This window comes from Mytilus trossulus, chromosome 1 (assembly GCF_036588685.1).
Source record: "Mytilus trossulus isolate FHL-02 chromosome 1, PNRI_Mtr1.1.1.hap1, whole genome shotgun sequence".
NCBI classification, from domain to species: Eukaryota; Metazoa; Mollusca; class Bivalvia; order Mytilida; family Mytilidae; genus Mytilus; species Mytilus trossulus.
The window spans coordinates 45,286,901-45,310,542 of record NC_086373.1 but is presented as its reverse complement, the minus strand read 5'-3'; the positions used below and the strand labels follow the sequence as shown (position 1 = coordinate 45,310,542).

General features: G+C 32.6%; 1 protein-coding gene across 1 annotated transcript in view; it reads left to right on the top strand.

The window, feature by feature from the left end:
• The first annotated feature begins 11,043 nt into the window (after positions 1–11,043).
• LOC134725440 (kelch domain-containing protein 10-like) overlaps positions 11,044–23,642 on the top strand; it is a 78,408-nt gene continuing 65,809 nt past the window's right edge. Inside the window, exons 1-2 of the mRNA XM_063589258.1 lie at positions 11,044–11,209; positions 22,754–22,890. Coding sequence (XP_063445328.1) covers positions 11,119–11,209; positions 22,754–22,890 — 228 coding nt within the window. The 5' untranslated portion in view covers positions 11,044–11,118. The remainder of the gene's footprint in view (positions 11,210–22,753; positions 22,891–23,642) is intronic.

Sequence of the window (23,642 nt, the reverse complement as noted above, 5' to 3'; positions counted from 1 at the left end):
CTATACCAATTCAAAAAAGAATAGCAAAACTATACCAATTCAAAAAAGAATAGCAAAACGAGACCAAATCCAAAAAGAATAGCAAAGCAGGTTAATACACTTCAATTCAATATGATATATATGATAAGATGGAGTATTTTTTACTTTTAGTATTTAAGGAAATGAAAATGTAACGATAGTTTATCCCCCACCACACTGGGTGACCTAAATGTCCCTAAAATGACTACGAATTAACCCTTTAACATTCAAGGATTTTTAACCTTTTCTTCCCGAATAAAGGATATCTGTTTTCAATCAATTGCACATTTCGATAAAAAGCTCACTCAAAGGACAAGTTAGACTCATCTGATAGATAATTGACCAAGGTTTCAGGAAAACTTGATTTAAGGAAAATAATTCTTACATTGGTCACGTGATATCTCTCAAAAGTCACGTAACATGCTGAATTAAAGTGACAAAAATGTACAAATCAAGCGGAAAAGCGGTTTTACAGACATTTAGTGACAAAAATAGAACATAGTTTTAGTGTTAAATTAATGCATGAAGACTTTCGGCAACGTTATCGGTGAAAACTTTATACAGAAATATGCAAAACCTGTCTGATTGGTAGAAATATCAAGACTCGAAACACCGGAAAATAGTGGATTTTTTGAGAATTTTTATCATAGTCAAATAAATGGCCCAAGTTTATGTTAAAGATGTACTATTCATAACTGCTTACAGAATGAGGCTTTAGGAAAGAATTTTGAGTAAATATTGAATGAAAATCTGGTATTATTGAGTGCCCAGGCTAAGAATGTAACAAAAACAGAGAGAGGGGAGAAAAAAAGGGGGGGGGGGTAAATTTTCTTTTTGATGTAATCATGTATATCAGTTGTCTTGATTGAATTTAAAGTTAAGTTAAGTTACATTTTTTATAGGAATTTATGTTTTCATCCTCCGGCAGTGAGGTTTGAACATTCGACCATCCGGGTGTAAGACTGTGCATCTTTCCACTGAGCCACAGAAACCATTGCAATACTTTTGAAATTTAAGCATATAAGTCACCTTCTCTGTAAGACTAGAAATTAATTTTGGGAGAACATAATCCAACTTCGTTTTCTTAAGAAGCTATTTTTTAAAAATTATTATTTTTTCAAGCAAATTTGTATGAAAGTTATTCGGAAATGTTTGTTTTTTCGTCTATATGTCACTATTTCTATACCTTAGCGATACGATATCCAACACCCTCATAACCAGACACTAAAGAAACAAAGATTTGTTATTGCTATTCCGACTTGGCTAACAATTTTTAACACATTTTAGGTGTTCTCATCTCTTTTGCTATAAAAACTGACAAAACAAAACATGAAAATTCCTTGTAATTTGAGTTTTGTTTCAGTGTTGATACTCTATGAATCAGATTTTTTGTATGTGTATGGGTTTTACTTACAGTTTTGATAGTATTCTTGTAAATGATCACGGCACAGTTATCAAAATTGTCATTTTAAAACAAAAAACAGCAACAATTTGTCTTGTGACATTTTGTGAAAATATTCTATTTAAAAATGAAAATAAGACAGTTTTCCCCAAAACAATTCTTGTCAATATAGGGCAAATTGACATAATGCATTGCATTTTGTTGGTTTCAGACACCAAAAATCAAGTTGAATGGTGGTATACTGATCTTCAATTTGAGCCCACAACCACATATGTACGTCAAAAATTGTCAACGATACAAAACTTCATGCAAACTACTCCGCCACAAATTAAGCTTATCGGTCAAATTGACCGGTAGGAACGTTAAAGGGTTAAGGCATCTGCATTTGTGTGTATATACATGTAATAAATATGATATGTGTAAGAACTTGTATTTTACAACTCAACTTTGGATAATATAGTGTGTATTACCTGGCATCCATTCGTCTTCGGAGGTAGAAAATCCAAGATGCAGTATATTCCTGACGAGAGCATAGTGGTTGGTCCCTTAGATTGTCAACTCAATTACTCGGCCTTTGGCGGCGGTTTGAAACAATATACTGAATAATGAAAACAAGACCATAAAAAAATATGTTCAGGGGATTATTTTGGGATACATAAACATATTTCAATTTTATTTAAGACATGTTTACATAGTTAAAATTCTGTAAATATATTCTTGGTTTCCACTCTAAACAACAAATATAGCTGTTTTATCTTAGATATCTTAGACCAAATCCAAAAAGAATAGAAAAGCAGGTTAATACACTTCAATTCAATATGATATATGATAAGACTTCCTTTAAATTACAATAATGTTAAAGCTATTGTTAGATACTACTCAGTGTAGATACTATTCTGTACGCTTTCCGGAAGTCGCGATTTTCGAAGCGAGAACTTTTTGGATCACATTTTAAATTTGTCGGATATACAATATTAAACGGTAAGATGTTCATCTGTACATTGCTTAATGATTAATTCAGCTGACATCGATATTCACAAATGGTTTATAATTAAATTTAGCACATTCATTAGTCGTATCTTTGCCTTAATTAAGAGATTTTCAAGTGCATCACTAAGGAAAATCAGTCGGTGAACCCAAAAACAATCTTTTTGCACTCTTACTGTACAAATTGACGTAAAATCCAGACTTAATTTACTAAATAAAGTATATTTTAAGTGGTGGTAAAAGTTTCAGCCAGATCTTTTAAGCCAGAAATAAGAAAAATACACTTGTTTGAATTTCTCACTGTACGATCAGTCTCGCTTGTATATTTTGAAACTGTATGATCAGTCTTTATTTCACTGTATTCTAGTAGTGATTTCAAAGTTATTTACGATACATTAGAAGATGGCATTTTTCTAAATAACACAAATATATTTTAATAAATTCGCATCCTGTAAACTTTTCAAACATGTTTTAGCTTGATAGGGTGTACTCGACTTACTACATTAAGTATAAGGATGTTTGAATGTGGCTGAAATAAGAAGAAGGTTTGTTTGTTTATAGAAGTTTCAGAAATGTCCTTCGTTATACTTAAAATTGTACAAACACACAGATTTAATTGTTACTATATAAAATGCATGAATTTACAAACATTCGAGGCCGTACTGTAGCCTATAATTGATCACAGTTCCTTCACTTTGTTTTGGATGTAGGTCTGTCTCTTTCACACTTAATTGTACACCACTTTGTAAAGCAATGGTTTATAGTGATAATGATGTCCGTCTTTCCGTTCGTCCGTTGGACCGGTACAACATGTTTCGCCGGTTTTGCAAGCGCATCTCCTCATAAACCACTTAATATACATTGGGGTGTTCAGACATTTTTAAATGGAGAGGGGGTCCAATCCAGGAGAAAAGAGGATTTCAAATATATGTTCCCATACAAATGCATTGAAAGTTAAAAAAAAAAGGTTTCAAACAGCCGGATACCAATTTTCTTGAATCCGTCACTGGTATAACTATTAATTATTTTTTACTCGGATTCCGTATCATAAATTATAATATAAAAAAGAAGATGCGGTATGATTGCCAATGAGACAACCGTCCACAAGAGATCAAAATGACACAGATATTAACAAATATAGGTCACCGTATGGCCTTCAATAATAAGCAAAGCCAATACCACAAAGTCGGCTATAAAAAGCCCCGAAATGACAATGTAAAACAATTAAAACGAGAAAATTGAAGGCCTTATTTATATAAAAAAAGGAATGTATTTTTTATTTTATTAACAACATTTTATGGGGTTTCTTGATATAAGATACGGACTTGAACATTTCATTATATGTGGGCACCCATCAGGTATTTCCAACCGTGACCTCCAAAACCAATTGTTAAACTTTTCTAAAATTGCTCCATTTTTAATCTATTAATGTACTATGGACCTTCTATTTCGAATTTTTTGTAAAAATATTTTTGATGTTTCTCTATCTAAAATACGGACTTTGTCATAACCTTATATTGGGCGTGCCTATTTTATATCCACAACTTCCTTCAGACACTTGTCACATAACTTAATGAATATTTTTCAGATTCCTTATCATTTAATTCAATTGTGTACCTCTTATTTTGGTTTTTCGAAAAACCATTAGTTTTTAATTCCATGATATGGACTTTTCCACTGCCTTATTGGGTGGTACCCGGTTACTATACGCAACTTTCAAAAACTTACCATATACTAGTATTAATAGAACTTTCTCATATTCGTTATTAAATGATGCCCCTGTGCACCTATAATTTATTTTTTTCTGTTGGTTTATTTTTTCCAAAACATGGACTATAGAAGTGGCGGGGTATAATTTCGTTAATTCTTTCCTCAATACCTAAAGTTTTTAAACAAAGCTTTCTCTATCTATTTTTTGTCATTTTAAAAGAGACAGGCTTGATGTATGTAATCACCAATTGGTCAACGGTAGACGGTGTAAATAGTCTTTAAAAATGTAATAGTTAAACAGATAACTGCAACGACACACTAATACAAAGTCCGCAAGCGAATCATGTATTGCTTTTTAGGCATTTGATTTTAAGTAAGACTGACGGAACAAAAATATAATTATTTTGCCGTCTACAAAAATCATCAGAAATATATTTGTATTGTCTGATGAAAGAAATCACATGTTATAGTTCCATGGACACAATCATAATATCACATAGACACGTATATACCTTCATATTGCCGTTGTTTTTCAGTCAAGGTCGTTAAAAACTTCCATTTGTTGTTGTTTTTTTCTTCAAAATCACGACTGGTCATACAGACAAAAAATCTGAAATCGCTACTAGAATACAGTCAGTTTTAGACTGATCGTACAGTAATTTATTTTGGGATCCTCAAGGAAAGCATAATTTTTATTTGAAATACGAACATTCTACTTAAATACGGTAGGAATATTGAAACAGTATATATTTTACTGTAAACTGATGCAAATATTTGCAATAAAAGATTATTTGCTTTGTACTACGAAAGCAAAATTGTCAATCGATTTCACTTTTTTCTATGAAGTTGGTGTGATGCACGCGTATATTTTATATTCTACTGCATGTTTTTGTTACAGTTACTCATATTTATGATGTTATACATACATTTAAGATGTGCAAAGCACTTTATAGATATAGGAGTAAACAAATGATGAGAAAAAGCACCAAAACAAAACCGTTCTGTTAGCCAGTTTGAAATCCTCGCTTCGAAAATCGCGACTTCCGGATAGCGTACAGAATAGTATCTACACTGTGAATAGGTGAATGAGAAATCAGCGCATATTTCCACTGCCAGTTAGTGCCTCTCATAAATCAAATTTTTATGGTATGGTTTTTTAAATGCGATGTTGAAAATAATTAAGTCAATTAACCCAATGAACAATAAAAAAAATACTTATTGTAAATAGTAATGTTATTAAGAACTGTTTTTACAAAAATGGGAGCAGACATTACAAATATATGCTGGTAGTAAAACTATGCTCTTATGTACTTTATAAACTTAATTTTGTTGTGCAAAATATTTATCTAAAATCCACAGTGTTGGTATTACAAACAAGTTGCTTTCTTTAAAAAAAGAAAAGCAATACATGCACCTAAGACAGCTGACTGCCGGGTCACCAAAAGATTGTTGCAGAATTTGTGTTAACTTTGCTTTTAAATTGAAATAATTGACTGTGAATATAAGAAGCCAGTTGAAAGTATATATTTACAACTTCTATTTGAATAGTTATCTTAAAGCTCAACTATTTTTATTTAATTTATTACTTGGGAATGCACATAATTTTTCCGATTATAACCCTTTGGCAAATCCTAATTTCTACTAACCGGATGACTTATGCAAATTGCACAAACCTACTCAGTTTGCTTTATAATGTGGAATTCTTGATGCATTTATTTTATCTACCATATCTTTATAGTTAGTTTCCTACATGAATGCCTTAATATCCTCAACTCGTATTTGAAGCTGTCTTTACTCATGGTAGATGTTGTATGCGGTGAAACCTGTGGCATGCAATTGATTGGGGCCTTTTAAGAAGAGACATATTTTGGTCTAATAAAACATCTCAAATTTTAAGGATTTCCTGATTTTACTTAAATCAATTCAATATTCTACAGGGAAACTTAGTTTTGCCGAAAAATTTCTTAACTCAGAAGTTCATGAATACCTGAACACACTTTCAAAATAACCAATTTATATAAAAAGGTATGTAGATATAAAAAAAATACTAGAATTAAAATGATATACGCCAGACACGAGTTCAGAATTAACAAAGAAGAATAATACAATTATCCTGGAACTTGGTTATTTTGGCACACAACTTTTCCTATGTGTTCCAAGTGTAACCAGTTTTGGAATATATTTAGACTGTACAGATAATATGGTTCCGGACGCTTTTAAAAAATAGATTGCCGATACTGTAAACTTATAAATACAGTATACACATGACAGCAACATCGAAATGAGGAAAAATTTAACAAAGGCCTGTCATATTGCCGGATGTCAACACTTAATGCGCATCTGTTGTAACAAAATAAAATTATATCTATCAGACCCCCGGTTACATATTTTTTCTTTCAATTCAGTATTTCAAAAATTATTTCTTGAAATTTATAATCACACAATTCATTAAAATAAAACCCAGTGGCCAACAATAAACGAATAATCGTTTAATTAATCATTTAAATAATTGTCGAAAATAAACCAAGAAAAGCGCTCGGAACGCCAAAACAAAATAAAAGAGATATGTTTGTTTGATATATTTCTTTAAATGCAGAAACAAACTGAAACACGTAAACATTTTAATATCATTTTGGTTCATATTAATTTACACTTGGGTGTACAGGGATGGGTTTGTTTTGTTGTTGAATTGGACATGATTTACAATTGAGAGTCCCAACAATATTCCACTATGATCTTTTTATAAATATATATATGAACCAAAAGTGCGCATATTCAGACCACAGAGTCTGACTTCTTCTACAGTGTACAATTTCAAGGTGGAACTTTTATAATGACAAAGTGTTTTACCTATAGATGATGCATGTATGTTCTCAGATTTTTTTTATTATATAATTTTTCACGAAAGACGGAACAATTTCAAAATGTATTGTATGGTCCTGAACATGCCTGAAATATTTGCCACCGGACATTTTGCAACCTCAAATCAATCAATTCAAATTGTTTTTGAAAATCACTGTTCACCCAATGAAATTTTGAAAGCTGAATCACCCTGTTAGTTGGAAATAAAAGTAAATCAGTTAGAATTAATCGGGAAATTAATCGGGAATTTATGAAACCAGACAGGGGAAATAAAAAAAGTTACTCTATATATTAAGTAATGTCATCCTTTTTCGGCCAAATTCTATGCACATCGGATAACTTTGAAGCAATTTATCTAAAAAAAATATAAGGATGGTGACATGTGTCGCTATACATGCACGGGCTCACAATAAAATCCTAGGAATTGTTAGTTTTTATTCTTTCTCCATATATAAGAGATTGTAATGAATAAGTGAAAAGGTTTTTCATTACTATGCGCAATTTTCTGCGACTGTCATAAAAGTGAGAGTTTTGGCTAACCGTAAAACCAGGTCCAATCCACAATTTTCAGCATAAGAACGTGCCTATAGCTGAACCAATTCGGAATATAACAGTTGTTATCCATTTGTTTGATTTTGCAGTTAGATTAAGGACTTTCCTTTTGGAGATTTCGTCGGAGTTGTTTTTGGTTGTTTTTTTTTTTTTCGTTTTACTTTTTAATACCGTTTTCTTGAATCTTTTGATTCACTCATTAATTAAATAATTGTTTTCCTGCTAAATTTTAATAATTTTAATAAACATTTGTATCTCCTTTATATACCCTTTTCTCCCTTCTCCTGCCCCTTCTCTCCTTCCTCCCGCCCCTCTCTCCCATGCTCCCAATACCCTGTCCAGCCCCTCCTAAATTATTTATGTATTGCAAAAAAGGGCCAATCAATTCTTTTTATTCATATAAATAGAACAACTTTGTAAATTTTAAAAATATACAATTCCTGGCTCTAGCCAATGTCGAAAAAAACCCACTCAGGCCTCACACAACAATATGCACAGTCAAACTCATTTCAAAAGAAGTCCGATACCAGAATAGGTTACAAACGAAACTAAACAAAATGAAAATGATTCATAAATTAAGAAAGGAGGGGGAGGACAGGGGGGTACCCTTCTCCCTTCTCCCACCCATCTTCTCCTTTCTCCTACCCCTCTTCTCCTTTCTCCCTCCCCCGTTCTCCTTTCTCCCATTAGAATAAAACATCTCCTTTTGAGATAAATTAAAAAAAAGCTGTATCTGTCGTTTTTGTCTGTACAGAAGCCACACTTTATAAGCACAAAAACAATTCATGATTGCTCATTATAACAATAAGAAATTAAAGGCGGCAAACATTTCTCATGTAGGGGAAGCGACACTAATTGTTTTCAATAAAAATCTTGTAAATGTCTTGGTTTATTAATTGTACGCCCTCGTTTCTTCTGATTCAAGTTGCTCGTGCATTTTTCCTGCAACTGAAGCAGTATATGTTTGTGTTTAATTTGTTAAATGAAAAAAAATAAACTGCAACAGAATATTCGACTGTGATAGAAAGAGATATCAAAACAATCTAAAAGTTTATAGCTTTCCATCTTTTAAAATTAAGAATATTTTATCATTTTATAGTTTAGTTTAATTAAACGCTTGTAAACTTCGAGATGCAAGATTTTCTGAGAATTAGTACAATGTTCAGCACTTCTTCAAATTTTATCATATAGAATAAAGAATGGAAACGCAGAATATTTCAAAGAGACAATAAACCGACCAAAATGTACAAACAACTCAAAGCCATCAATGGGTCTTCGACAAGCGAGAAATCCAGCACCCAGAGGCGGTCTTGGCCAGTCCCCTTGCCATTACTGTATACTAGATCAAGAAAATGGCCACCACCCTTTACTTCGAAAAACATAGATGAACCAAAGTAAAAAGAACTAGACTTGCCAATGCGAAGAAAAGCGGATGTTTCCCCGTTTGCACATTGCCCTGCGATATAAAATATAATATTCTCACTCCTCCGGCGACTGTTAAGATGAAGAACAGAAATAAAAGTCATTTTCATTGCCGATAATGAGTTTTTTCTATGTATTAGGTGCGATTTTGTTCCATGTAAATAAGAAGATATGGTATGAGTCTGTTTTGCATGCCAAAGAGACAACTCTCCATCCAAGTTACAAAGTATTTAAAGTTAGAAATTACATGTCAAATCAACGCCTTCAACGAGGAGCCTTGTCTCACACCGAACAGCAAGCTATAATTGACCCCGAAATGACCAACTCTGTACAGTTTGAAGTAATTCAACTAAGAGATTCTCAAGTTATGGTGCACCTGATACGGACGTTCAGGCGAATGACCATGCACATATATATATATATCGCTTTATTGTCACCTGTTTTTCTGTATCGTTCATTGGAAATAAAAAAAGTAACTAAACCATTATCGATCATTACCCCTCATTTCATTGAAGAAATGTTTTTTTTTTTTTACAAAAAAACGACAGTTACACCAAAACAAGAGCGGTCATACATAAATGAAATCTAAATATTAAAGAAAATGTGGTATCTCTCCATCCAAGTCACAATATATAAAAAGTTAACAATTATAGCTCAAAGTAGGGCCTTCAGCACGGACCATTAGCTCATACCGAGCAGTAAGCTATAAAGGGCCCCTAAATAACCAGTGTTACACAATTCAAACAGGAAAACCAACGGTCTAATCTATTTACAAAACGAGAAACGATAGAATAAGAATGGAAACAGGGAATATGTCAAATTCAGTTAACCTCCAGTTGGAAAAGGGCATACTTTGCGCTCATGGCATAGCTCTTATGTCCTTTATTTTGTTTATTTGAATGTGTTTCAAAATACGGTTAGTGTACATACAATGTGTTCTTTCTTACACGTTTTCTATATATTTTTTTTTACTATATTAAAATAGTTTGAAGTCAAAACGTTGTATTTTCCATATAATAATTGAAGTGGAATTCAATTTGTCATTAAAAGAAATCTTGCAAAATATTCTTGCCAATTGTCAATGTTCTTCAGATCATGATGCTAGATCCTTTTGATTTATTCCCTTGTTAGACTTGCTAGGCTTTTACTAATATAAATGGGTACCACATATGGAACAGGGTATCTTACCCTTCCGGAGCACCTCATCACTTCATTTTCCGTGTATTTCTGCGTTGTGTTTTGTGTACTATTGTTTGTCTGTTTCTTTTTTTTAGACATGGCAATGTATTGGATATTTCCAGATAAATGAAGTGATTATCCAAGGCCTTTCCTTGCATCCGTCCAAATGTATGGACCCCAGCACTAATTGTTTCCATTATAGAAAACCAGAAATGATAACGTTCAACGTAAAATTGTCAATAACAAAGTCAAAACGTAATCAAACGTTGAGTTAAAATCAGGATTTAATCTAATGGAACGTCTAATTCATACTAGATTGATCATTTAAGCTATCGGTATCACTTTTAAATTAAAATTCGATTAAATGATAATGTTTTTATATTTTTTCTTGAAATATTAGATCATTTCTTAAAAGGAGAGATATTTTATTTTTTCTCCTTTCTACAACTTTTTCTCCTTTCTTCCAGCCTTCCTCTCCTTTCTCCTTTCTCCCACCCCCTTTCTCCTTTCTCCTACCCCCTTTCTCCCTGTCTCCCTTACCCCTGTCAGTGGCGGATCCAGAGGGGGGGGTTCCGGGGGTCCGCACCCCCTTTATTTTTGCCGATCAATGCATTTGTATCGGGACATATGTTTTGCACCCCCCTTTGCCCTGGGTTAGCACCCCCCCTTTCGAAAATTCCTGCACCCGCCCCTGCCTGTCCTCCCCCTTAGAAAGGGTCACTACTGACATGCGATTTTCTATCATTATTTTTTTTCTGTAAAATCCTTATTTTCTTTAAACATTGTTTTTTCTTAAAATATTTTTTATATAAATTTTAACGCCCCTGCTTGGTAAACGTAGGTTGGTCCCCTCCGTAAAACATTCAGTATGCCTTCGGAACATATATACAAATATTAGAAACAGACTATGGTTGTGTTGTAATCGGGATCATTATCTTGAGTGCGCTTGACGGTTTGTGTAAGCGGATAGGTACATGTAAACAACGATGGCACTGACAGTTCAGAAGTTTCAAACTGTAGGTCCTGTAGAACAAGATGAAGATGTCGAAAATCAAAATGTACACCCTAATGAAATAGGTAAAATTATCTCAATTGTATTCGAAGTATTTTTCGTATATCAAATTAATCTTGATCATTAAAAGCTGATCCTGATTGACCTGTTTTGACACGGACTTGTCCAGCCCTTAATTTAAAGCCGATATGATTATCGTAAAGCTTGTTCTGAAAATTATATGATCTGTACACTTTCTTCATGCAGACAGATATTTTAAAACACTGTCCAGAAACAGCATAATTTTAGTACAAAATAGTCATGATAGTAGCAGTATAAAAAAAATATCTAATATTATTTACATTGTTATAAAATCTTGCATAATACTGTCAGTGTCACTAACATGCAGCAGGTAACGTGAGGTTGCAGTGAAATATAAAAGATATACTGATAAGCAAATTGAAGATGTTTCTCAATTTTTTTTTGTTCATATGACATAGCAAATAAACTGGACCCCTGTTGTGTTTACTTATCCCTAAACTCCAGTGGCGGATTCAGGGGAGGGGGCGTAGAGGGCATATGCCCTTTGCTCAGACTTTTTTTGTTGTGTAAAACGATTAATCATACTAGACTTCGTGAACATGTTTACCGATTGTTTCATGTAATTTGCTATGGTGGAGTGGACAGTGCGTTGAAAAAACGGCACTCGGTCATTTTGAAATTCAAATTACAGTAATACACTTGCTTAGGCTGAGGATGTCATGTCAATCAGGAAACCTTCAAATCGACACAATATTGAGCAAGAGCGTATTGACTTCTATTTCATTATTCCACCAAACAGAAAGTAATTGTAAATACTCTATAGTTAGACTATTACACTCTCATGAAAAAAAGTTCCACAATATTTTTTACCTACGAAAACATGTTTAACCCCCAATGCCCCAGCCCATTATATAAATAACAAAGTTGAATAATGATCCCCAGTCAGTATAAGCTCCAGAAAGATTTCAAGTCTCGTGTACGAACCATTTGATTTGAGGAGGCAGTCTGAGATATTTGAGAGAAAAAAATTGACTCTGATTCTTGCCTTAAACAAAAATTCTGGCCGTATCTGGATTAAAAACAATAGTCTTGTCCACATTTTTTGCTATTAAAAACGAAAATTTCCAACAAAATTATTTAGCATTTAAGGAACATGATGAATAAAAACGGGCATATTTTTTTTGTGGCAGGGGTTTGCATGTTTAACCAGAATGTCTTTCGCAGGACTTATATATATATTGAATACTTTTTTCAAGACCAGATTGTAACCTGCCTGCTGGGGTGACCTTAATGTCTCCATTTGTCGACTGTCATTCATAAATTCCTTGTCATTTCAGACTCTTTCGTAGTCTTTCATTGTCTTTGGTGGATTTGGAACCCATCACTTCGGTTCCCTTAGTTATGTTGGTTGAAACATATCAATCAAACATTTTGATAAAAACTGTTTGTTTGTCTTTTTTAACTCGTGTCGGTCGTATTGTAAATTTCATCGACTGTCCATGTCTATTTTTTACTGACAAGTCCTACATCAAATATATAAGTACATAGCTTTGGATCAATACTATCATTTTATGTTAGATAGTTAATAGGGAGAATACAGCATAAAAAATGTCCAACCCTTACACTTTACAGCAAGTATAAATATATATGCCCCAAGCCAGGAACCGTTTAAATAGTGCATATATTACACTTATTTTATGTTTATTAGCCCAAAAAAGGTCCCCAAAATTTTAAAATCTTTGGTTGATTCGTTACTACATTGTTTGTAACTGAAACATTTCGTACCTGGTGTAAAACTATATATATGGTTATAAAGTGTGTCTCTATAAGTTTGAATTAAACAGTTCATGCAAATATATATATTTATATATAAATTAATTAACTAGTTTTGTCTCTATAATTTCTCTAATTAACTAGTTTTGTCTCTGTAAAAAATAGGGGATTAACAATGGTACAGGAAACAAATTGTTTTTTTCTATTTCTACATCTGAAGACTGGAAAACTGGATGTTTAGAATGCAATCCAACTTATCAAGTTCTTTCGAAAGGTTTCCAGGGTAGGAGGTATAAAAATACAGTCATTGAGACATTTTGATTGCCACATAGATTAAATATATATATATACAACTCGTCTAAACATCAACCCAACAATGTTACATTAGATCTGTAAATTTGCTTTCACAAACTTTTTGTTCTACCCTCATCCGGATTCGAACTCATGCTACTGAGATATCGTGACACCAAATTGCCTGTACTATATCCGGCTTCACAAAAAATAAAGCTTTCAGTCATTGTCAGTCACAGCCAGGAATGATTATATAAAAAATTATAAGTACGTCTGAACCAGTGACAACACTACAACAGATTTATCCATCGGATCACCAGCAGTGATGGTGATACATGGCTGTGTAAATTCTGTATATATATACAAATCATCTTAACATCAACCCAAAAATGTCATGAATGTTAGATCTGTAAATTTGCTTTCTCAAATTTTTGTTTTTTTCCTCGCCGGGATATGACCTCATGCTACTAAGATATTGTGACACCAAATCGCCTGCACTGTATCTGGTGTGCTAGACCACTCGACCACCTGCATTTGACCTGGGCTTCACAAAAAATAAAGCTTTCAGTGGCAGGGTTTTACCTTTCCTCGTCAGTTTTAATCTATCGTCGTAATATAGTACATTATATATAAGGCATGCAGATGGAATAGTTACAGATCAGCTGAAATATCTATAGTAAAGGATCCTACAAATTAATATAAGATACAGTCACAGAAATAATTATATTTATAAGTACGTCTGAACCAGTATATATATTAAGTGCCTCGAAAATCAACCTAACGATGTTAGATCAGATTTAATTCATAACTCCCTCCCTGGTTGGTGCTGGAACATGTACTTTTTATGGCCCCACAATGAAATTGTCGGTGCCAAAATAGTTTTACCCTTGTCCGTTATTCCGCCATTCTGTCATTCCTCAACAAACCATTATACAGAGTTTTTTTCTAAACGCCTTCAGATTTTGGGCTGATATTTGGTATGCGAGTTAACCATGATAAGTTACAGATCAACTTTAAGTTTTGTTACGCTTTAATAGCTAATTTTTGCCGAAATTTTGGGTTATGGACTTTGGTAAATTGTTGAAAATCACAGTTATACAGACTTTTTTCTAAATGCTTTCAGATATTGGGCTGATTTTTGGTATGTGAGCTAACCAGATGAGTTACAGATCAAGTTTAAGTTTTGTTCTGCTCAGCTAATATTTGCTGTAATTTCGGGCTTACAACTTTTTTGAAAATTGTTGAAAATCACAGTTATATGGACATTTTTCTATACACCTCCAAGTTTTGAACTGATTTTTAGCTCACCTGGCCCAAAGGGCCTAGTGAGCTTTTCTCATCACTTGGCGCTCGTTGTCGACTGTTGTTAACTTTTACAAAAATCTTCTCCTCTGAAACAATTGGGCCAAACTTGGCCACAATCATCATTGGGGTATCTAGTTTAAACCAATTAGTAAATTTTTAACCATTTTTCGTAAATCTTAGTTATCTTTTACAAAAATCTTCTCCTCTGAAACTACTGGGCTAAATTAAACCAAACTTGGCCTCAATCATCATTGGGGTAGTTAGTTAAAAAATTGTGTCTGGTGACCCTGTCAACGAACCAAGATGGCCACCATGGCTAAAAATAGAAAATTGGGGTAAAATGCAGTTTTTGGCTTATAACTCAAAAACCAAAGCATTTAGAGCAAATCTGACATGTAGTTAAATTGTTTATCAGGTCAAGATCTATCTTCCAAGTCATTTTCAGATGAATTGGACACCCCATTGTTGGGTTGCTGCCCCTGAATTCGTAACAGCATAATGTTCAGCAAAGTAAGATTTACAAATAAGTCAACTTGACCAAAATGGTCAGTTGACCCCTTTAGGAATTATTGCCCTTTATAGTCAATTTTTAACCATTTTTCTCAAATCTTAGTTATCTTTTACAAAAGTCTTCTCCTCTGAAACTACTGGGCCAAATTAAACCAAACTTGGCCTCAATCATCATTGGGGTAGTTAGTTAAAAAAAAATTGTCTGGTGACCCTGTCAACCAACCAAGATGGCTGCCATGGCTAAAAATAGAAAATTGGGGTAAAATGCAGTTTTTGGCTTTTAACTCAAAAACCAAAGCATTTAGAGCAAATCTGACATGTAGTTAAATTGTTTATCAGGTCAAGATCTATCTTCCAAGTCATTTTCAGATGAATTGGACACCCCATTGTTGGGTTGCTGCCCCTGAATTCGTAATTTTATGGAAATTTTGCTGTTATTGGTTATCATCTTGAATAATATTATAGATAGAGATAAACTGATAACAGCATTAATGTTCAGCAAAGTAAGATTTACAAATAAGTCAACATGACCAAAATGGTCAGTTGTCCCCTTTAGGAATAATTGCTCTTTATAGTAAATTTTTAACCATTTTTCTTAAATCTTAGTAATCTTTTACAAAAATCTTCTCCTCTGAAACTACTTGGCTAAATTTAACCAAACTTGGCCACAATCATCATTTGGGTATCTTGTTTAAAAATTGTGTCCGGTGACTTGGTCAACTATTCAAGATGGCCGCCACAGCTAAAAATAGAACATAGGGTGCTATAAACAGTTTCGTATAAAAAAACTAGGGGTTATTCCCAGACTAAAAATAGACATGGAGCCTTTTATCAACATAATTGGTGAAAAAGTATCATGTTTTTTGTATTTGATTGTAAAAATAAGTTAATTAGCTTTTATTAAAACAGGTTGAATAATTAAAAAGATTTAAAGAAATTAGATTAAATACGCATGTTTTGAGGGGAGACAAACTGTAAACATCCTGTTTTTTTGGCAGTGAAAAGTGCAAAACTTATTTGCACCCACTGTAGCTCTTTTTGGAGCAGGCGAACGTAGCCTGAAGCATAAATTTTTAGAAAGACCAGGTAAAAACCTATGAAATTCTTGCAGTTTTGATTATGAAAAATGTGCATGTACAATGTATCATCATCATGTCTACATGTTTGTGCATATGGCCTGATTTCATGTTTTTTATGCATAGATTAGGCAATGTTTTCCCCATTTTCTCTGGATAAAACTTTTTGGTACTATTAAAAGTACAATTTATTTGTATTTCATTATAAACTAGAGAAAATTCTGATTCTAATAATATTTAGTTTTATACAAGTATCTTTATTAACATTAACATCACTAAGGGTCAATTATAAATGGTCCCTCAAAATATGCCGTCATAGAAAAAAAACTGTTGATTGCACCCTTAAAGGGACAAACATATAATATAGTGAGGTTTTCGCATAGAAATGTGTTAGTGAATGGACTAAAACAATTCTGAAAAATATTGTATGGCATGTATACATAGTTTGGTATATTTAATGCAAATATAACAGATTTGTACATAGCAACCAGATACATTTTTTATAAGAAAACCAGACCCTGTTCAAATTTTGAAGTTTTTCAGCTCATTGCGACATCATGATACTTTTATTAATTCTCTCCTATATATGGAACAAAAAGTTGCACATGCAAAGGGTTGATTTTTTCTACTTTGGCCTGTACTACTGGTTAGTGTAACATGGATTTTTATTCATTAATTTATATTTTTTGTACCTTTTATAGTTAAACTATTTGCCACTGGCCAAAATACCACAACTATGCGACATATAAAATTAGCTGTAGTCTCACCATTCGGGGTCACAATCCTTAAAGTAAAACATCATTTTAATCAGTACTGTGTACAGATTCATAAAAGCTGAGAATTTTTTATATATCGCATCGAAACAGAATTTTGTCATGAATCCATCTGCGTCCTTTGTTTAATATTCACATTCACCAAGGTGAGCCTCTAGTTTTAAAGAAATTCTTAAGTAAATTGTTTGAAAAATTTGTGCCAGTTTGTTTGTTATTTTGTATTTACTAATTTTCTGAATGCTATATATATATATAAAAAAATATTATCAAGCAGCATCCTTCAATAAGTTGATAATCTATTTTAAGATTTTCTTATCCCAGGCATAGATTACCTTAGCCGTATTTGGCACAACTTTTTGTAATTTTGGATCCTCAATGCTCTTCAACTTTGTATTGTTTGGGTTTATAAATATTTTTGATTTGAGCGTCACTGATGAGTCTAGACGAAACGTGCGTATGGCGTACTAAATTATAATCCTGGTACCTTTGATAACTATTTATACCACTGGGTCGATACCACTGCTGGTGGATGTTTCGTCCCCGAGGGTATCTACAGCCCAGTAGTCAACACTTTGGTGTTGACATGAATATCAATAATGTGGTCTTTTTTTAAATTTTCTGTTTACAAAACTTTGAACTTTTTGAAAAACTAAGGATTTTCTTATCCCAGGCATAGATTACCTTAGCCATATTTGGCACAACTTTTTATACGACCGCAAATTTTGAAAAAATTTTCGTCGTATATTGCTATCACGTTGGCGTCGTCGTCGTCGTCGTCGTCGTCGTCGTCGTCGTCGTCGTCCGAATACTTTTAGTTTTCGCACTCTAACTTTAGTAAAAGTGAATAGAAATCTATGAAATTTTAACACAAGGTTTATGACCATAAAATGAAGGCTGGTATTGATTTTGGGAGTTTTGGTCCCAACATTTTAGGAATTAGGGGCCAAAAAGGGCCCAAATAAGCATTTTCATGGTTTTCGCACTATAACTTTAGTTTAAGTTAATAGAAATCTATGAAATTTTGACACAAGGTTTATGACCACAAAAGAAAGGTTGGGATTGATTTTGGGAGTTTTGGTTTCAACAGTTTAGGAATTAGGGGCCAAAAAAGGGCCCAAATAAGCATTATTCTTGGTTTTCGCAAAATAACTTTAGTTAAAGTAAATAGAAATCAATGAAATTTAAACACAATGTTTATGACCACAAAAGGAAGGTTGGTAATGATTTTGGGAGTTTCGGTCCCAACAGTTTAGGAATTAGGGGCCAAAAAGGGACCCAAATAAGCATTTTTCTTGGTTTTCGCACCATAGCGTTAGTATAAGTAAATAGAAATCAATGAAATTTAAACACAAGGTTTATGACTATAAAAGGAAGGTTGGTATTGATTTTGGGAGTTTTGGTCCCAACAGTTAAGGAAAAAGGGGCCCAAAGGGTCCAAAATTAAACTTTGTTTGATTTCATCAAAATTGAATAATTGGGGTTCTTTAATATGCCGAATCTAACTGTGTATGTAGATTCTTAATTTTTGGTCCCGTTTTCAAATTGGTCTACATTAAGGTCCAAAGGGTCCAAAATTAAACTTAGTTTGATTTTAACAAAAATTGAAACCTTGGGGTTCTTTGATATGCTGAATCTAAAAATGTACTTAGATTTTTGATTATCGTCCCAGTTTTCAAGTTGGCCCAAATCGAGGTCCAAAATTAAACATTGTTTGATTTCATCGAATTTCATTGAATAATTGGGGTACTTTGATATGCCAAATCTAACTGTGTATGTAGATTCTTAATTTTTGGTCCAGTTTTAAAATTGGTCTAAATTAAAGTGCAAAGGGTCCAAAATTAAACTAAGTTTGATTTTAACAAAAATTAAATTCTTGGGCCTCTTTGATTTGCTGAATCTAAACATGTACTTAGATTTTTGATTATGGGCCCAGTTTTCAAGTTGGTCCAAATCAGGATCTAAAATTATTATATTAAGTATTGTGCAATAGCAAGTCTTTTCAATTGCACAGTATTGTGCAATGGCAAGAAATATCTAATTTCACAATATTGTGAAATAGCTAATTTTTTTTTAATTAAGAGTTATCTTTCTTTGTCCAGTATAGTAAGCAAGAAATATCTGCAAGAATTTTTTTTAATTGGAGTTATCTTTCTTTGTCCAGAATCAACTTAAATCTTTGTTATATACAATATACAATGTATATTCACTTTTTCTACCACCTGATAAATTTAAATAATCTTTACCATTCAGTGATAACAAGCAGTTTTTTTACATCTTAATATTTTATGATGTATTTAAATGAGTAGTAATTGTTGCAAACTTCATTAGAATATTCTAATTGAAATTAGTTTTGGAATAAGGGAAAGGGGGATGTGAATAAAAAATTGGGTTCAATTTTTCTCATTTGAAATTTCATAAATAAAAAGAAAATTTCTTCAAACATTTTTTTGAGAGGATTAATAATCAACAGCAGTGAATTGCTCTAAGAGAAAACAAAAATTTTAAGTTCATTTGAATACATTCATTCTGTGTCAGAAACCTATGCTGTGTCAACTATTTAATCACAATCCAAATTTAGAGCGGAATCCAGCTTGAATGTTGTGTCCATACTTGCCCCAACCGTTCAGGGTTCAACCTCTGCGGTCGTATAAAGCTACGCCCTGCGGAGCATCTGGTTGTAATTTTGAATCCTCAATGCTCTTCAACTTTGTACTTGTTTGGGTTTATAAATATTTTTGATTTGAACGTCACTGATGAGTCTTATGTAGACGAAACGTGCGTATGGCGTACTAAATTATAATCTTGGTACCTTTGATAACTATTTATTAAGATCTATATTACATTACATTGTGTAGATAAAAGTTGTTGACACTATAGATAAGTTACAAATCTATATGAGTTTGTGACAAATGAAAGAAAACATATTTGGAACTATTAATTATATATTTGAATATAATTTGAAAATAGATATACATTGTACATTCATTGTATTACATCATATCTAATTTTAGAGAACTATTAATCATATCCAATGTTAAGAGTGTTTTTCCACACTTTTTATACGACCGCAAATTTTGAAAAAATTTTCGTCGTATATTGCTATCACGTTGGCATCGTCGTCGTCGTCCGAATACTTTTAGTTTTCGCACTCTTACTTTAGTAAAAGTGAATATAAATCTATAAAATTTTATCACAAGGTTTATGACCACAAAAGAAAGGTTGGTATTGATTTTGGGAGTTTTGGTCCCAACATTTTAGGAATTAGGGGCCAAAAAGGGCCCAAATAAGCATTTTCTTGGTTTTCGCACTATAACTTTAGTTTAAGTTAATAGAAATCTATGAAATTTTGACACAAGGTTTATGACCTCAAAAGAAAGGTTGGGATTGATTTTGGGAGTTTTGGTTTCAACAGTGTAGGAATTAGGGGCCACAAAAAGGCCCAAATAAGCATGCGCATTATTCTTGGTTTTCGCACAATAACTTTAGTTTAAGTAAATAGAAAATAATGAAATTTAAACACAATGTTTATGACCATAAAAGGAAGGTTGGTAATGATTTTGGAAGTTTAGGTCACAACAGTTTAGGAATTAGGGGCCAAAAAGGGACCCAAATAAGCATTTTTCTTGGTTTTCGCACCATAACTTTAGTATAAGTAAATAGAAATCTATGAAATTTAAGCACAAGGTTTATGACCATAAAAGGAAGGTTGGTAATGATTTTGGAAGTTTTGGTCCCAACAGTTTAGGAATAAGGGGCCCAAAGGGTCCAAAATTAAACTTTGTTTGATTTCATCAAAATTGAATAATTGGGGTTCTTTGATATGCCGAATCTAACTGTGTATGTAGATTTTTAACTTTTGTCCCTTTTTCAAATTGGTCTACATTAAGGTCCAAAGGGTCCAAAATTAAACTTCGTTTGATTTTGATAAAAAATTAATCTTTTGGGTTCTTTGATATGCTGAATCTAAAAATGTACTTAGATTCTTGATTATCGCCCCAGTTTTCAAGTTGGTCCAAATCGGGGTCCAAAATTAATCTTTGTTTGATTTCATCAAAAATTGAATAAATGGGGTTCTTTGATATGCCAAATCTAACTGTGTATGTAGATTCCTCATTTTTGGTCTTGTTTTCAAATTGGTCTACATTAAAGTCCAAAGGGTCCAAAATAAAACTTAGTTTGATTTTAACAAAAATTGAAATCTTGGGGTTCTTTGATATGCTGAATCCAAACATGTACTTAGATTTTTGATTATGGGCCCAGTTTTCAAGTTGGTCCAAATCATGATCTTAAATTATTATATTAAGTTTTGTGCAATAGCAAGTCTTTTCAATTGCACAGTATTGCGCAATGGCAAGAAATATCTTATTGCAAATTATTGTGAAATAGCAATTTTGTTTTTAATTAGAGTTATCTTTCTTTGTCCAGAATAGTAAGCTAGAAATATCTAATTGTAAGATTTTTTTTTATTTGGAGTTATCTTTCTTTGTCCAGAATCAACTTAAATCTTTTTTATATATACAATATACAATGTATATTCACTTTTTACTACCAACTGATAAATTAAAATAATCTTTACCATTCAGTGACAACAAGCAGTTTTTTTACATCTTGATATTTTATGATGTATTTAAATGAGTAGTTATTGTTGCAAACTCCATTAGAAATTTTAATTGAGATTAGTTTTGGAATAAGGGAAAGGGGGATGTGATTAAAAAAATTGGGTTCAATTTTCTCATTTGAAATTTCATAAATGAAAAGAAAATTTCTTCAAACATTTTTTTGAGAGGATTAATATTCAACAGCATAGTGAATTACTCTAAGAGAAAACAAAAAAATTAAGTTCATTAGAACACATTCATTCTGTGTCAGAAACCTATGCTGTGTCAACTATTTAATCACAATCCAAATTTGGAGCTGAATCCAGCTTGAATGTTGTGTCCATACTTGCCCCAACCGTTCAGGGTTCAACCTCTGCGGTCGTATAAAGCTACGCCCTGCGGAGCATCTGGTTTTCATCATGCTTTCATCATGCTTGATTGATAATCCGTATATAGTTCCAGATCAAGTTCAAATTTTTGTTTTGATCTGATAATTTTCTGCATGTTATGGTCCTTGGACTTGAAAAATTCACTCATATAATCAGTTATCCACACTGTTTTTAGTCATGCTTAAATATAATGACTTGTTATTTACTTTTTGTTGACACTATGACATGTTATAGAATAAGTTAGCATTTTGTTCCAGTATAATTTAATTTTTACGCGGTAGGGGACTATGCATGTATTGCCATGCAATACTCTCAGAATGCTTGTTTTTTTTTTTATAAATTTTTGATATAACATTTGTTTGTTTATAGTCTGACAACAGATTTACTAAGTATTGCACAACAGCACAGTGTATTGCACAACAGCAGTAAATCTTTAATTAAATGTAAATTCAATTCATATAACAAATTTCAAGTTGTTTGACTACATTTATTCAGAAACCTATAATATGTATATATTTAATTACAATCCTTGCGTCCAGCGAAACAGTTTTTTGAGTTTAGGTTTAACTCTTTAATAAATATCTTTAATTAAGATGTGATTCCACGAAACGAAGTGGTGAGAACATGATGGTCGTAGTAAGGTCACTATTAGATCGTAGCGCACTCCCCTGACTATAATCACTACGCTCTCGCTACGATGGGACAGCAGATATGCTATGGAAAGAAAACAAGCAATCATATGAAAGTGAACATGTGATTCCCTAAATTGCGTATTACATTAAATTGGGCGGCGAGTTCATCAAAGTAGCCCATGTGCTAAATATATAAATTCGAGAGAAATTGACCTTTTATGTATTTGTTTCTCTTTTGTAGACATGGATAGACTGTATCCAAGAAGTGGACACAGAGCTGTAGTAGATGATAGTAATATGTATGTGTTGGGTGGTTATAATCCTCGCTTTAGACATGTTGAAAATTCTTTGGACACATATTATCCTTTATTCAAAGAGGTAATATATAATAATAATACATGTAGAAGATGCACACTATTGGCCAAGTGTTGAAACAAACAAAAAAATCATCGGCAGTAGGTCAACTAAGCATGCACAATAATATAAAAGACACAGATCAATAACAGTCTGTGATTTGCTTTATTTTTTGAAAAAATTGTGTTCTTTGTGGGAAATCTAGATAGCTAGTTTCAAAGACAAATTTAGGAAGTACAAAACACTATATTTATATGTCATATCATAAATATTTCCGACTTTGTATGGTTTCAGAGGAGATGCAGCTCAATGAAATTGATCTCTTCCTTTAGTAGTATAGATACATGATATATATTGTATAATAAGAAAAGGATGGCAAACAAAGATACAAGTATCTTGTCTTAGGGGGAGACGAATCCTACTTTGTAAAGAATCACTCCGATTCCAAAAAAAAATTCTCTGAAACTGAAATTATCACGATGCTTTTTTTACCATTTTATTCGTAGTTTTTGTAATCTTTTAAAAAAATTTTCTCCTCTGAAACTATTGGGCCAAATTTAACCAAACTTAGCCACAATTATTATTAGGGTATCTTGTTTTTAAAAATGTGTGCAGACACCCAGCCAATCAACCAAGATTGCCGCTATGGCTTAGAATAGAACGTAGGGGTAAAATGAAGATTTTGACTTATAACTCTTAAACCAAAAGCATTTAGATCAAATCTAACAAGTGGTTAAATTGTTTATCAAGTCAATATCTATCTCCCCTGAAATTTT